Below are 15,855 nucleotides of genomic sequence, written 5' to 3'. Positions count from 1 at the left end.
GACAATGCTTACTTTTTGCCCATCGTTGGTCCAAACGTGTATCGCCTCTGTGTCAAATTATGTGCCGAAATGTTCCAGAGAACGTCAAGTACGACGATTTTCTGAAACTCGTGGATCATCACTTTGATAGTCAAATCCATGTAGTAGTGGACAGACGAAATCAAAGGTCTCACCAGGCATTGAAAGTTTAGTGTTATGTTGAATTAACTATAGTGAAGACATGTTGCGTGATGCTATCACTCACAAGGGAAACTCCCCATCACGACCCCCTCAGATTTAGCGTGAAAATGGTCCAGTGGGTAGCCCGTCAAAAGCTGAACACTGATGAAGATGGAAATTAAAGGAAGAAAGTGTGAAAAAAGAAGCAAAATAGAAACAGAGAAAGCTGCAAATTAAAGATATGCAACATCGAGCGCATTGTAACAAGCATGCTGTCGTGGCTGTCTCGGAACGGTGTTGAACTGCAAAGCGGAATATCTGTGTTCAAATCTACGTTGTGACTCTTAAAAAAAATCACAAAATTATGAACTTTTCGTTCGGTCGTTGATGCGTCTGTTCTCCTTCTGTTGCCTTGGCAATTGTCATACGAGTACTATATGTACTCTGGTTGTAGAATATGAGTCATGTGGTAAGAATATATTACTGTTGCAAGTAAATATGATGAATAGTGAGAGCAAGGAAGATCCCTCATAGGTCTCTCACAGAAATGAAACATCAAATAAATGGGTGTGAACTACATTACAACAAAGAAATTTAAAAGTCGAAACTTCCAAACGGAACGCAAGAGTCATAAAATGTGGCGCTTGTGTAGAATAAATAGGAGGTACGTACTTTCAGAGGATCCTCCCGTACACCTCGTTGTTGCGAACGGAAGATACACCACGACACAGACACAAATCTGAATACGGTGAACCGACACGTCAAATGACCGGATGGACAGTTTATAATTTTGTGAAAAAAATATAGGGAACGAGGGAGATTTGAACACTGATCTCCCCGTTTGGACCACGACGGCAAAACTAAATAAGTATGCGCATATTTGCACTAGTTCCACAGCGAACACTAGGCAGCTAGTTTTTATTGACTAGCGTTAGGCACATAGCCCACATTTTCACAGTAAACCGAACTTTTTTCCATTTGGGCACTTAGCACGGATTTCATTTTCAGTCTACATTTGTCTCCACGAAGTCACACGTATTGTCGAGAGAGTATTTTAGCTACCTTCAGTAAGACTAGGAATTGTTGTTTCCATGTATCCACAAATAACGTATAAGAAGTTCAAAAAATCTCTTTCAATATTTTTCCAAACGAATTTTTATAAATATTATTTGCAGTTGTGGCGATTGTCGACCACAGCAAAGTAAAATCGTTGGTTTTGTATCCTCCTCTACACCGACTTCTTTGGTTTTCTCACTTCTCTAACCTTTTTCACGTCATGCTTTGTAAAGTGTCGTGTTTTATTGTGTTCTCATGTTCATAAATCCACTCAAATCATTACGTGGTTGACTGTTACTAGTGTAGCCTACATGACTACCATATGTAATATCCACATTGGTGACACCAGACTGTGTTCGTCGTTCTTTCCGTCTCCGCGAAAATTTTTTCGATCGGCAGTGTTGTTCACTTCGCACAATAGACCTTCCGCCATTACCAACACACTTCCAAGTGCCTCCACAACTTCTCGCGTCCGTCGGCCGTCGTAATTTAATATATTATTACTTGTTGTTATTATTTTTTGATTGTTGCCGACTTACGTGGTGGGCCTTAATAAAAATGATATTTCATTTAATTTTGATTCACGGTTAAATGCTTTTGTGAAGTTCTCCTTTTTAACAATATTAATCTTAAATTATTTGTTACGTTAATGAATGTTAGACTTGCTGAATCTTGAAACATGAGCATACAAGTTGAACATTGGAATAAACTTTTCATATTAATTTCCTCGGCTAGTCAGTTCACTTTAAAGCAAAAGATCTTTAGTTATTAATCTTACCTCCGTTAACCATTGTATTGTAGTCGGAGTCCCGGCTCTAGCTCTCGGCTATGGTACCGAAAATAAGAATCTTAAAGCTACGTAATTTCTGCAACTTCGGGCGGCTGTGGAGAAAAATTAATATTATGTTAATAGCGGGCGGGTTATTCGCTTCCGCTAATTTTTCATAGGTTAATATTGCCACGTAATGGCGTCGTTGGCTGCATCGGCCGCTGCGATTGTTGAACTGTAAATTACTTGAATGCAGGTTAATTCAAGGAAGGCGGACATGAAATCGGGATCAGTTATGGCACTGCCTTCGCACCCTCGTTGATGCCGCGTTCAAGCCAGATTTGGCTGTATGGACCGTCTGGCTCAAACTTCCGTCTGAATTGCAGCTGACAGCACACGCTCAGTAGCCAACAGCCCCCACCTAGTGTACCTGCTGTGCTGGTTTCACTCCACGTTTGGAGATGCTGCACTGCGCCTTGCACATACACAAACTCCACACGCGGTCCGGTTTAGGCGAGCTGGACCGCATGACTTCCTCATGACGCCTTAAGTTGCAACAGCCGGCGTCTGCCACGACAACTACCGGCGGCCGCCTCTACATATTGGGCGGTTTCTTTGGCTATAATTTTTTGATCGACACAGGTGGTGAGGCCAGTGTGATAACCCCTGCAGTAGCTCCAGCAAGTACAACGCCAGATAAATCGACATTGTGCACCGCGAAAAACTCCATTATTAACGTCCTCGGCGCAGCTGAACTTTCAGTACAACTTGCTCCTGGACTCATTTTTACATGGACTTTCCATGTGGCGCACATTGACAAACCCATTCTACGCATGTATATACAACATTTCGTTTTTTTCGCCGACCATTCGCGGAGCTGCCTAGCTGCATCATGCTTCAGGAACATTAATTCCGGGCTCGTTTGATCCTTCCTCCCGCCTTCCCTCTGTCGAGAATTCATTCATGCACTCTTTTTGTCGAGTGCTCATCTCTAGCGGCTCGCCTTACGACACTGTTCGCTCACTTCACCGCCGAGCGCACTGCAACTGACGCTCTCCGTTAGCACATCCTCCGGCAATGGATCGACATGGTATTTGACGAATTAGCGCAGACACATCAGCTGCTGCAACTGGCAAATTCATTCGGTTTGCCACACTTCTCCTTGACGCTCTTAATTATAGTATACATAACAGCGATGAATAGTAGTGGGGACAGTGCACTTCCTTGCTGAACTCCATTCTTGGTCTCAAACCATGATGATCGCCCTTCCCCAATTTGTACACAGCTAGTACAGTCTTTGTACAACATCTGAATTTTTCTTATTAGTCCTTCAGGCTCATTCTTGTTCCTCAGGCGTTCCGAGATCTTATCTCTTATAACACTATCATAGGCTTTTTCTATATCCAAGAATACAATGACCAGGTTCTTGCCTTTCTCCCAGTACTTTTCCATCAACATGCGGGTGCTAAAAATTAGATCTATTGTTAATCTGTTACTTCTGAAGCCACACTGTTCCTCCTCCAGCTGTGGTTCTATGATAGTTCTCAGACTGATATTCCATAATATGCTTAATTGTGTTATTTTCTACATACGCGCCATGTAGCTATTGCAGAGTCCTACAGTAAGATTTGTCGAGTGCTAGTGTGGTTAGCCAGCAACTTGAACCCTTATAATCGTCCTTACGTCAGATATATTCACATTTACATGTTTACTCATAATCTTAGACATGTCTTATCCTTTTTTCCATATTTTATCCGTCACTTTTTCTTTGACCTGCCTCCGTAGCCGAGGTCGCTAACACACACCCACACACACACACACACACACACACACACCTGTGTGTTGGCGCTTCACTCAAGGGTACACTGTTTCTATTCCCGATAGTGGAAAATTTTCATTGCCAGTATTTAGATAGCAAGGGGAAGGGAGGTGGCTGCATACCGCTGTTGGTCACCAGGTTTTGCACATGTGTCAAAACCTCTCCGCAGCATCTCATAAAGTGAGGATATATATGTCCGTTGATCGGATGGGGATGTTAAGCTCAGCCCCCTTGTTACTGTTCGAGAGGGGTACGCTATTTGCAGGTACAGGGTTTCGCCCACTGCCTTCACAAATCCAACATTACACTGCACAAGCGCTCATCGCAATTTATTTATTTATTTATTTATTTATTGTTCCGTGGGACCAAATTAAGGAGAAGTCTCCATGGTCATGGAACGAGTCAATACTTGAAATTATAACACGACATTAGAAACAGATAAAATGAAATACAAAAAAACATATTCAGGTGACAAGTCGCAAGTTTAAATAAAGAAAATCAAATGTATCACTGGAATTTGCTTAATTTTTTAGCTCTTCCAGGAGCTCCTCGACAGAATAGAAGGAGTGAGCCATGAGGAAACTCTTCAGTTTAGACTTAAAAGAGTTTGGGCTACCGCTAAGATTTTTGAGTTCTTGTGGTATCTTACTGAAAATAGATGCAGCAGAATACTGCTCTTCTTTCTGCACAAGAGTCAAGGAAGTGCATTCCTCATGCAGATTGGATTTCTGCATAGTATTAACTGAGTGAAAGCTGCTAACTCTTGGGAATAAGCTAATATTGCTAACAACAAACGACATTAAAGAAAATATATACTGTGAGGGCAATGTCAGAATTCCCAGACTACTGAATAGGGGTCGACAAGGGTTTTTGAGCCAAAAATACCCTTTTTGAATCAGAAGAATTACCCCAAAAAATAATACCATACGACATAAGTGTATGAAAATATGCGAAGTAGACTACTTTTCGTGTTGAACTGTCACTTATTTCAGATACTGTTCTAATGGTAAATAAAGCAGCATTTAGTTTCTGAACCAGATCCTGGACGTGTTCTTTCCACAACAGCTTACTATCTATCCGAACGCCTAGGAACTTGAACTGTTCCGTCTCGCTTATAATATGCCTATTCTGTCGGATCAAAATATCAGTTCTTGTTGAATTGTGAGTTAGAAACTATAAAAATTGAGTCTTACTGTGATTTAGCATCAAATTATTTTCCACAAGCCACGAACTTATTTCATGAACTACATTATTTGATACTGTTTCAATATTACACACAAGATCCTTCACTACCAAGCTGTTGTCATTAGCAAACAGAAATATTTTTGAATCACCTGTAATACTAGAAGGCATATCATTTATATAAATAAGAAACAGCAGTGGCCCCAGCAGCGACCCTTGGGGAATGCCCCACTTAACAGTGGCCCATTGGACTGATCATCACTACCACTCTCAATATTGCGGAGAATTACCTTCTGCTTTCTGTTCTTAAAGGAAGAGGCGAACCAATTGTAAGCTACTCCCCTTACTCCATAATGGTCCAACTTCTGCAGTAATGTTTTGCGGTCAACACAGTCAAAACCCTTCGTTAAATCAAAGAAAACACCTAGCGTTCGCAACCTTTTGTTTAATCCGTCCAAAACCTAACAGAGAAAAGAGAATATAGCATTTTCAGTTGTTAAACCATTTCTAAAACCAAACTGTACATTTGACAGCAAATTATGTAAATTTAAATGCTCCAGTAATCTTGTATATACAGCCCTCTCGATAACTTTAGCAAACACCGATGGCATAGAAATAGGTCTAAAGTTGTCAACATTATCCCTGTCTCCCTTTTTATAAAGTGGCTTCACTACCAAGTACTTTAATCGGTCAAGAAACCGACCACTCCTAAAGGAAAAGTTACAGATATGGCTAAGTACTGGGCTAACATACATAGAACAATACTTCAGTATTCTGCTAGATACTCCGTCATATCCATGAGAGTTCTTGGTCTTTAGTGATTTAATTACTAACCCAATCTCCCTCTTGTCAGTATCATGGAGGAGCATTTCAGGTACCAGTCTCGGAACACTTTTTTCTAAGAGTGCTATATGATTTCCTGTTGGGACTAGGTTTCTATTTAGTTCACCTGCTATACTCAGAAAGTGATTATTAAATACTGGACATATATGCGACTTATCAGTAACACGGACATTCCCACTATGCACTGATTCTATACCCTCGACCTGTCTCTGCAGACCAGCCACTTCCTTTACGACTGACCATATGGTTTTAATTTTATCCTGAGACTTAGCTATTCTATCTGCATACCACATACTTTTTGCTTTCCTAATAACATTTTTAAACACCTTACAATACTGTTTGTAATGGGCTGCTGCATTTAGATTTTGACTGTTTCTAACGTTTTGATATAATTGCCACTTTGTTCTACAAGATATTCTTATCCCTCTAGTCAGCCACCCAGGCTGCCTGTTTGTGCTAGTACCCTGTTTTGAACGTTCTAACGGAAAGCAACTTTCAAAGAGCCCGAGAAAAGTCTTGAGAAAAGCATTATATTTATCGTCTACTGTATCAGCGATATAAACATCTTGCCACTCTTGTTCCTTGATAAGGTTTACAAAGGTCTCTACAGCAACTGGATCATCTTTCCTAAACAGCTGATGACTATATTTAACACGTGTTGCACCACAAAAATCTTTTAGAGTTAAAATTTGTGCATCATGATCTGAAAGGCCATTCACTTTTTTGCTAACAAAATGCCCTTCTAGTAATGAGGAATGAATAAAAATGTTGTCTATGGTTGTTCTTCTGTTCCCTTGCACTCTCGTTGGAAAGAATACGGTTTGCATAAGATTATATGAATTAAGGAGGTCTACCAGCATCCTCTTCGTTGCACAATCACTTCTACAATTAATATTGAAGTCACCACATTTAACTAACTTTTTGTATTTCCTACAAAGTGAACCAAGAACCTCCTCTAGCTATAGCAAAAATGTTGTGAAATCGGAGTCTGGGATCTATAAATAACAACAGTTAGAAGTTTAGCTCCGTTAAATTTAACCACACCTGCACAACATTCAAATACCTTTTCAGTGCAGTACTTTGAAACATCAATTGACTCAAATGGGATGCCGTTTTTCACATACATGCCTACTCCCCCACACCGCAAAGAGCTCCTCGAAAAGCTGCCAGCCAACCTGTATCCTGGTAAAGGAAGCCTCTGAATTATCTCCTTATTTAAGAAGTGTTCAGATATACCAATAATTTCAGAGTCAACATCTATAAGCAGTTCACTAACTTTATCTCTAATACCTTGTAAATTTTGATGAAAAATATTAAATCCCTCATTACTCGGATACCTAAGCTTTGTCGAAAGTGGTTCCTTTGTTAGAGAGACTTCCCTTAAGCAGGAATACCTATCAGCTGACTTCAATCTAAAAAAGGTGCAGCTCTAACACTCACTACTGCAGGAATTTTCCCTTGAATGATCCCACCAACCCCACTTATGCTGTCACCAGAAGCTTTGCCAACCTCCGCTTCCCAATCATTGATACGACCAGATAAACATTTGATACTTCATAACAAGCTGGAGAAAGGCAGTGGTATAGAACCTCCACTAGGATCCTGCGTGCTTCCCTAAGCTCATTTCTACATCTACATCTACACCCATACTCCGCAAGCCACCTGACGGTGTGTGGCGGAGGGTACCCTGAGTACCTCTATCGGTTCTTCCTTCTATTCCAGTCTCGTATTGCTCGTGGAAAGAAGGATTGTCGGTATGCTTCTGTGTGGGCTCTAATCTCTCTGATTTTATCCTCATGGTCTCTTCGCGAGACATACGTAGGAGGGAGCAATACACTGCTTGACTCTTCGGTGAAGGTATGTTCTCGAAACTTTAACAAAAGCCCGTACCGAGCTACTGAGCGTCTCTCCTGCAGAGTCTTCCACTGGAGTTTATCTATCATCTCCGTAACGCTTTCGCGATTACTAAATGATCCTGTAACGAAGCGCGCTGCTCTCCGTTGGATCTTTTCTATCTCTTCTATCAACCCTATCTGGTACGGATCCCACACTGCTGAGCAGTATTCAAGCAGTGGGCGAACAAGCGTACTGTAACCTACTTCCTTTGTTTTCGGATTGCATTTCCTTAGGATTCTTCCAATGAATCTCAGTCTGGCATCTGCTTTACCGACGATCAACTTTATATGATTATTCCATTTTAAATCACTCCTAATGCGTACTCCCAGATAACTTATGGAATTAACTGCTTCCAGTTGCTAACCTGCTATTTTGTAGCTAAATGATAAGGGATCTATCTTTCTATGTATTCGCAGCACATTACACTTGTCTACATTGAGATTCAATTGCCATTCCCTGCACCATGCGTCAATTCGCTGCAGATCCTCCTGCATTTCAGTACAATTTTCCATTGTTACAACCTCTCGATACACCACAGCATCATCTGCAAAAAGCCTCAGTGAACTTCCGATGTCATCCACAAGGTCATTTATGTATATTGTGAATAGCAACGGTCCTATGACACTCCACTGCGGCACACCTGAAATCACTCTTACTTCGGAAGACTTCTCTCCATTGAGAATGACATGCTGCGTTCTGTTATCTAGGAACTCTTCAATCCAATCACACAATTGGTCTGATAGTCCATATGCTCTTACTTTGTTCATTAAACGACTGTGGGGAACTGTATCGAACGCCTTGCGGAAGTCAAGAAACACGGCATCTACCTGTGAACCCGTGTCTATGGCCCTCTAAGTGTCGTGGACGAATAGCGCGAGCTGGGTTTACACGACCGTCTTTTTCGAAACCCATGCTGATTCCTACAGAGTAGATTTCTAGTCTCCAGAAAAGTCATTATACTCGAACATAATACGTGTGATCGACGTTAGAGATATAGGTCTATAGTTCTGCACATCTGTTCGACGTCCCTTCTTGAAAACGGGGATGACCTGTGCCCGTTTCCAATTCTTTGGAACGCTACGCTCTTCTAGAGACCTACGGTACACCGCTGCAAGAAGGGGCGGGGGGGCAAGTTCCTTCGCGTACTCTGTGTAAAATCGAACTGTATCCCATCAGGTCCAACGGCCTTTCCTCTTTTGAGCGATTTTAATTGTTTCTCTATCCCTCTGTCGTCTGTTTCGATATCTACCATTTTGTCATCTGTGCGACAATCTAGAGAAGGAACTACAGTGCAGTCTTCCTCTGTGAAACAGCTTTGGAAAAAGACATTTAGTATTTCGGCCTTTAGTCTGTCATCCTCTGTTTCAGTACCATTTTGGTCACATAGTGTCTGGACATTTTGTTTTGATCCACCTACCGCTTTGACATCAGACCAAAATTTATTAGGATTTTCTGCCAAGTCAGTACATAGAACTTTTTTTTCGAATTCATTGAACGCCTCTCGCATAGCCCTCCTCACACTACATTCCGCTTCGCGTAATTTTTGTTTGTCTGCAAGGCTTTGGCTATGCTTATGTTTGCTGTGAAGTTCCCTTTGCTTCCGCAGCAGTTTTCTAATTCGGTTGTTGTACCACGGTGGCTCTTTTCCATCTCTTACGATCTTGCTTGGCACATACTCATCTAACGCATATTGCACGATGGGTTTGAACTTTGTCCACTGATCCACAACACTATCTGTACTTGAGACAAAACTTTTGTGTTGAGCCGTCAGGTACTCTGTAATCTGCTTTTTGTCACTTTTGCTAAACAGAAAAATCTTCCTACCTTTTTTAATATTTCTGTTGACGGCTGAAATCATCGATGCCGTAACCGCTTTATGATCGCTGATTCCCTGTTCTGCGTTAACTGTTTCAAATAGCTCGGGTCTGTTTGTCACCAGAAGGTCTAATATGTTATCGCTACGAGTCGGTTCTCTGTTTAACTGCTCAAGGTAGTTTTCAGATAAAGCACTTAAAAAAATTCCATTGGATTCTTTGTCCCTGCCACCCGTTATGAACGTTTGGGTCTCCCAGTCTATATCCGGCAAATTAAAATCTCCACCCAGAACTATAACATGGTGCGGAAATCTACTCGAAATATTTTCCAAATTATCCTTCAGGTGCTCAGCCACAACATCTGCTGAGCCCGGGGGCCTATAGAGACATACAATTACCATGTCTGAGCCTGCTTTAACCGTGACCTTCACCCAAATCATTTCACATTTCGGATCTCCGTCAATTTCCTTCGATACTATTGCACTTCTTATCGCTATAAACACGCCTCCCCCTTCACTGGCCAGCCTGTTTCTGTGGTATACATTCCAATCTGAGTTTGGGATTTCGTTACTGTTTACGTCTGGTTTTAGCCAACTTTCTGTCCCTAGTACTATGTGGGCGTTGTGACCGTTTATTAATGAGAGCAGTTCTGGGACCTTTCTATAGACGCTCCAGCAGTTTACTATTAGCACATTAATATTGTTATTCCCTGTTGCATTTTGCCTACTCCTACCTTGCCGCGTCTCAGGAGGCGTCTTGTCGGGTCTAGGGAGTGAATTCTCTAACCTAAAAAACCCCCATGTGCACTCCACACGTACTCCGCTACCCTTGTCGCCGCTTCCGACGTGTAGTGCACGCCTGACCTATTCAGGGGGGACCCTACATTTCTCCACCCAATAGCGGAGGTCGAGAAATTTGCACCCCAGATCTCCGCAGAATCGTCTGAGCCTCTGGTTTAAGCCTTCCATTCGGCTCCAAACCAGAGGACCGCGATCGGTTCTGGGAACGATACTTCAAATAGTTAGCTCTGATTCCACCCCGCGAGCGAGGCTTTCCGCCTTCACCAATTCCGCCAACCGCCTGTACGAACTGAGGATGACCTCTGAACCCAGACGGCAGGAGTCATTGGTGCCGACATGAGCAACAATTTGCAGTCGGGTGCACCCAGTGCTCTCTATCGCCACCGGAAGGGCCTCCTCCACATCTCGGATGAGACCCCCCGGCAAGCAGACAGAGTGAACACTGGCCTTCTTCCCCGATCTTTCCTGAATATGGGATTACTTTGACTTTTTCTTCCTTTTTTCCTTTTAATCGGTATTTTTGTCGTTATATGTATTGCTAAATTATTTATATAAAATGACTCCATACTGTCTTGTAATGTCATTGTTGAGTTATTTTAAAGTAAATGTGTACATTCCCAGGTGTAAAGTATCTGGTCCAATATAAATACGGATCCGAACGTTCGAGTCTGCGTGGATAAATATCTGCATAATTACTAAAAGCAAATAAATCTTCGGTTGTTTGTGGATGGAAGTGAGATTTTGTTCCAGTATACTTCTGGAATGCCTAGAGCATTTTCAACCAAACTTCGTACACACATTATTTACGATTATTTGTACAAAAAGAAACTGGATAAAAGCACCTCGAACACTCCTAGTTGTAGACATGGGGATGAGAACTTTGGAACACCTAAATCAATTTTAACTAAACTTGGTATACTCCTAGTTGTAGATACAAGGATGAGAACTCTGAAACACCTAGATCAATTTTGACTAAACTTGGTATACATACTGGTTACTACCAGGAAACAAATACTAATGGGCTAAGGTATTCATAGCACCCCTACGGTAGAGGTTGGGGATGGGAGAACAGGGCAGGAAGTGTGAAGTATAAAAAGCAAGCATAGCTCTGTACCACTAGGACATATTTGAAATAAATTTAACACCCACGTGACTCATTAAATATTAAAAACATACTGGAGTGTAAGGCACTCTTACACTCTTTAGAAGTGGGTGCAAAAGTCTGTAAGTGCCGCAGAAATTTCAGACTTGGTATTCACATGACTTACTGATTAGAAAAAAAGTGTTAAGATTTAAAAAAAGAACAGGAGCCCTAGCATGGGATTCTTAGTGGTAAAAATCTAACACATAAAAATAAGCGAAATTCTTGAATGCTTTCAACGAAACTTTGTACACTTATGGCACCCCTAGCGTTTCTAGGAGTGCTAATGGGTGATGACAAGTACTGTAATGTAAAAGAAAAGAAGAACGTCCCTCTGCAATGCCTGTACGATTTCAATCAAGTTTAGTAAACGTGCGGCTTACTACTCCCAAAACATAAGAAAAAATAGTTAAAAGAAAATGTGAGGTTAGAAAAATGTGGCACATTTTAAGGATGAGGGGTAGGGGAGGAGGATACATTTGAAAAAAAATGAAAAACTAAGAACAGTAGTGCTAGTACTCAGGTTCACTAGGCTCACAGGTGATATTCCCAATTACAATGAAATTGTAGTACTACATTAGAATGATCAGTAATCTATAGAACCTCATAGAATTTAAACGTACAAGATATGAATTTTGTATCCAGTTTCAGTATAAGATATGATTCAGTGTATAAAAAATACTAAAGATTGGTGGGGCAGTCAGGAGGGATGAGGGAGGAGGGAGGAGAGAAACTAGGCTACACCGGGCAACAAACCAATGAAACAACATTTTATCCTCGCTTCCCAAAACATAATAATTTGTACATTCCAGTGAACGAAGTCATATATTTACACATTATTAATTATTCACAAAAATGGGGCATTTCTACGCGTTGCCTTGATGCTATGCAGAACTAATTGTACATGAAGGTACTGGTGTCGTCCAGTGCTGAAACGTAAACTGTTTGTTGTTTTCGAGTGAATCGTGAATTCTGTGTCAATACTTCAGACTTCATATAAGATCCAGTGAACGAAAGAGTAATGAAGATATTGTCAGCCACAATAAAAAAACAACGTAAAGAGGACGAAATTCATACTGTATTATATTGCAAGCCACATAATACATCACTACATTTGAACAAAATACAAATCACTACAAACATTTTTGCTTGGATTTTAACTCACAATGCGACGAAATACCGAAAAATTTCTATTTTCAAAACATCGGTATTGACAAGATATACGTAATTTGGAAAATTATAGGGAGGCGGATACATATTTATATCGAAACCGTAAGTCCACTTTGTACATCGAGTCGTGAAGTAAATCCATCTATCACCGCAGAATGAAAAGACAACAATGCGCACATTAGCTGGGCTAATTTTTTTTAAAGAATAAATATGTTTTATGCAGTCTGTGTGTAGCTATGTGTTACGAAAATTTTTGGTGTATGACTAACAAAAAGCAAAGACTGATACAGCTTGACAAAAAGTTGTATCGTATCAGACGTAAAGAGACGTACTTATTCGTTACTGTTACGTGGTAGGTTCTACAAAGTGTCGCTTAGTTACGATACGTAATTGTCTACAAAGGACTTAATTTTTGCTAAACTCTTCAGAGGAGAAAGTTGCAAATTATTTCACCAAAGCATGCTGCGAGTGAGGTGAATGTTCGACTGAGTGTAAACAACTTCCAAAAATTAAAAATAAAACAAAAAGTGTTTTACTGTGTGAGGAAACACGAAAAAAAGTTCTACGGTTTAAGCAAAACGAGACAATATTTGTATACAATAAAGAGTTACAAAAGAAAAAAAGCGACACGAGTAAAAATAATACGTGAAGAGTGTATATAGGAAAGATGACGCGCTTCTAGAAAAGACGTAGAAAAGCCGAGGGTGTGCCGCCTCCCTGATGTCCCGCGCCACCGCCCTCAGTAGACCTTGAGCTGATTCTTCTCGTCGAAGCCGGCCGAATGCCCGGCGTTGCGCACGATGAAGCTGGAGCCGTCGTAGTGCATGCGGCGCTCGCCGCGCTTCACGAACAGGTGGGAAGACTGTCCCAGCGAGGCGGTGCAGTGCACGAAAGGCGTCGTCAGCGACGCCGTCCCGTTGGCAGGCGACGTCCGCATCTGGTACTTGTTGGAGTGGCGCGCCACCCTGCACACCAAACTTTGGCTTCTTACGGACTGCGCTACACCTACACTTAACATTGAAAGACACCTTCTCGTTTAGTTTCAATATTTTCATGTCAAGAAAAGATATGGTGTTGTTCTCTTTATATTCAAGGGTGGATTTGATATTTTATGCAGACTACTGAATTTATTGAAAAGGGTTGCTACTTCATCATCTGTGACATATATATTGGAGTTGGGTGGATGGTACTCCCACTCTAGTTAATGACACAGATGATGAAGTAGCAACCCTTTTTAATATACAGGGTGAGTCACCTAACATTACCGCTGGATATATTTCGTAAACCACATCAAATACTGACGAATCGATTCCACAGACCGAACGTGAGGAGAGGGGCTAGTGTAATTGGTTAATACAAACCATACAAAAATGCACGGAAGTATGTTTTTTTAACACAAACCTACGTTTTTTAAGGGAACACCGTTAGTTTTGTTGGCACATCTGAACTTACAAACAAATACGTAATCAGTGCCGTTTGTTGCATTGTAAAATGTTAATTACATCCGGAGATATTGTAACCTAAAGTTGACGCTTGAGTACCACTCCTCCGCTGTTCGATCGTGTGTATCGGAGAGCACCGAATTACGTAGGGATCCAAAGGGAACGGTGATGGACCTTAGGTACAGAAGAGACTGGAACAGCACATTACGTCCACATGCTAACACCTTTTTATTGGTCTTTTTCACTGACGCACATGTACATTACCATGAGGGGTGAGGTACACGTACACACTTGGTTTCCGTTTTCAATTACGGAGTGGAATAGAGTGTGTCCCGACATGTCAGGCCAATAGATGTTCAATGTGGTGGCCATCATTTGCTGCACACAATTGCAATCTCTGGCGTAATGAATGTCGTACACGCCGCAGTACATCTGGTGTAATGTCGCCGCAGGCTGCCACAATACGTTGTTTCATATCCTCTGGGGTTGTAGGCACATCACGGTACATATTCTCCTTTAACGTACCCCACAGAAGAAGTCCAGAAGTGTAAGATCAGGAGAACGGGCTGGCCAATTTATGCGTCCTCCACGTCCTATGAAATGCCCGTCGAACATCCTGTCAAGGGTCAGCCTAGCGTTAATTGCGGAATGTGCAGGTGCACCATCATGCTGATACCACATACATCGACGTGTTTCCAGTGGGACATTTTCGAGCAACGTTGACAGACCATTCTGTAGAAACGCGATGTATGTTGCAGCTGTTTGGGCCCCCGCAATGAAGTGAGGACCAATGAGGTGGCCGCCAATGATTCCTCACCATACATTTACAGTCCACGGTCGCTGTCGCTCTACCTGTCTGAGCCAGCGAGGATTGTCCACGGACCAGTAATGCATGTTCCGTAGATTCACTGCCCCGTGGTTTGTGAAACCCACTTCATCGGTAAACAAACAGGTAGAACTGTAACGCATTTTCTGTTAATGCCCATTGACAGAATTGCACTCGATGATTAAAGTCATCACCATGTAATTGCTGATGTTGCGACACATGAAACGGGTGAAAGCGGTGACGATGCAATATGCGTATGACACTACTTTTGACTCAGTCCACCGGCTCTCGCAATGTCCCGTGTACTCATGTGTGGGTTCATGGCAACAGCAGCTAACACACGAACTGCACCCGCTTCTCCTGCGACGGGCCTGTTACGGACCCGTTTGCGTGCTACGACCATACCTGTTGCATACAGTTGGCGATAGATGTTTTGCAATGTGCGGCACGTTGGATGCTCTCTGTCCGGGTACCGTTCTGCATACACCCTACAGGCTTCAGCTGCATTTCGTCGACACTCGCCATAGATGGGTATCATCTCCGCCTTTTCAGAGTTCGAATACACCATGGTCACAGTTCCTACAACACTACACTATCACAGACGTCTGGTAACACGGTGTACTACAGTTGGTCTGCGTGCGGAGACGAATGCAGAATAACAATAGCAGCAAGCGTTACATGCGGACACTGCGACAGCTAGACCAAACCACAACAGTGCACTACAGCCACACTCGTAAACACGGTCGTCATCGTAAACACGTCCCTGCAGATGCTGCTCGCCGACCGTGGCCCGTGTTTGTTACAACACGCAACTGAACGTCGGAGGTTTCAAGCGTCAACTTTAGGTTACAATATTTCCGGATGTAATTAACATTTTACAATGCAACCATCGGCACTGATTACGTATTTGTTTATATGTTCAGATGTGCTAACAAAAC

General features: G+C 42.0%; 1 protein-coding gene across 1 annotated transcript in view; it reads right to left on the bottom strand.

Annotated features, from left to right (window-relative positions):
• Positions 1-13,388: 13,388 nt before the first annotated feature.
• LOC126456367 (uncharacterized) overlaps positions 13,389-15,855 on the bottom strand; it is a 44,444-nt gene continuing 41,977 nt past the window's right edge. The window contains exon 4 of the mRNA XM_050092120.1: positions 13,389-13,614. Coding sequence (XP_049948077.1) covers positions 13,389-13,614 — 226 coding nt within the window. The remainder of the gene's footprint in view (positions 13,615-15,855) is intronic.

Source organism: Schistocerca serialis, chromosome 2, assembly GCF_023864345.2.
Source record: "Schistocerca serialis cubense isolate TAMUIC-IGC-003099 chromosome 2, iqSchSeri2.2, whole genome shotgun sequence".
In the NCBI taxonomy this organism is placed as follows: Eukaryota; Metazoa; Arthropoda; class Insecta; order Orthoptera; family Acrididae; genus Schistocerca; species Schistocerca serialis.
Note: the sequence above shows the minus strand (reverse complement) of the source record. Positions and strands in the feature narration are given on the sequence as shown.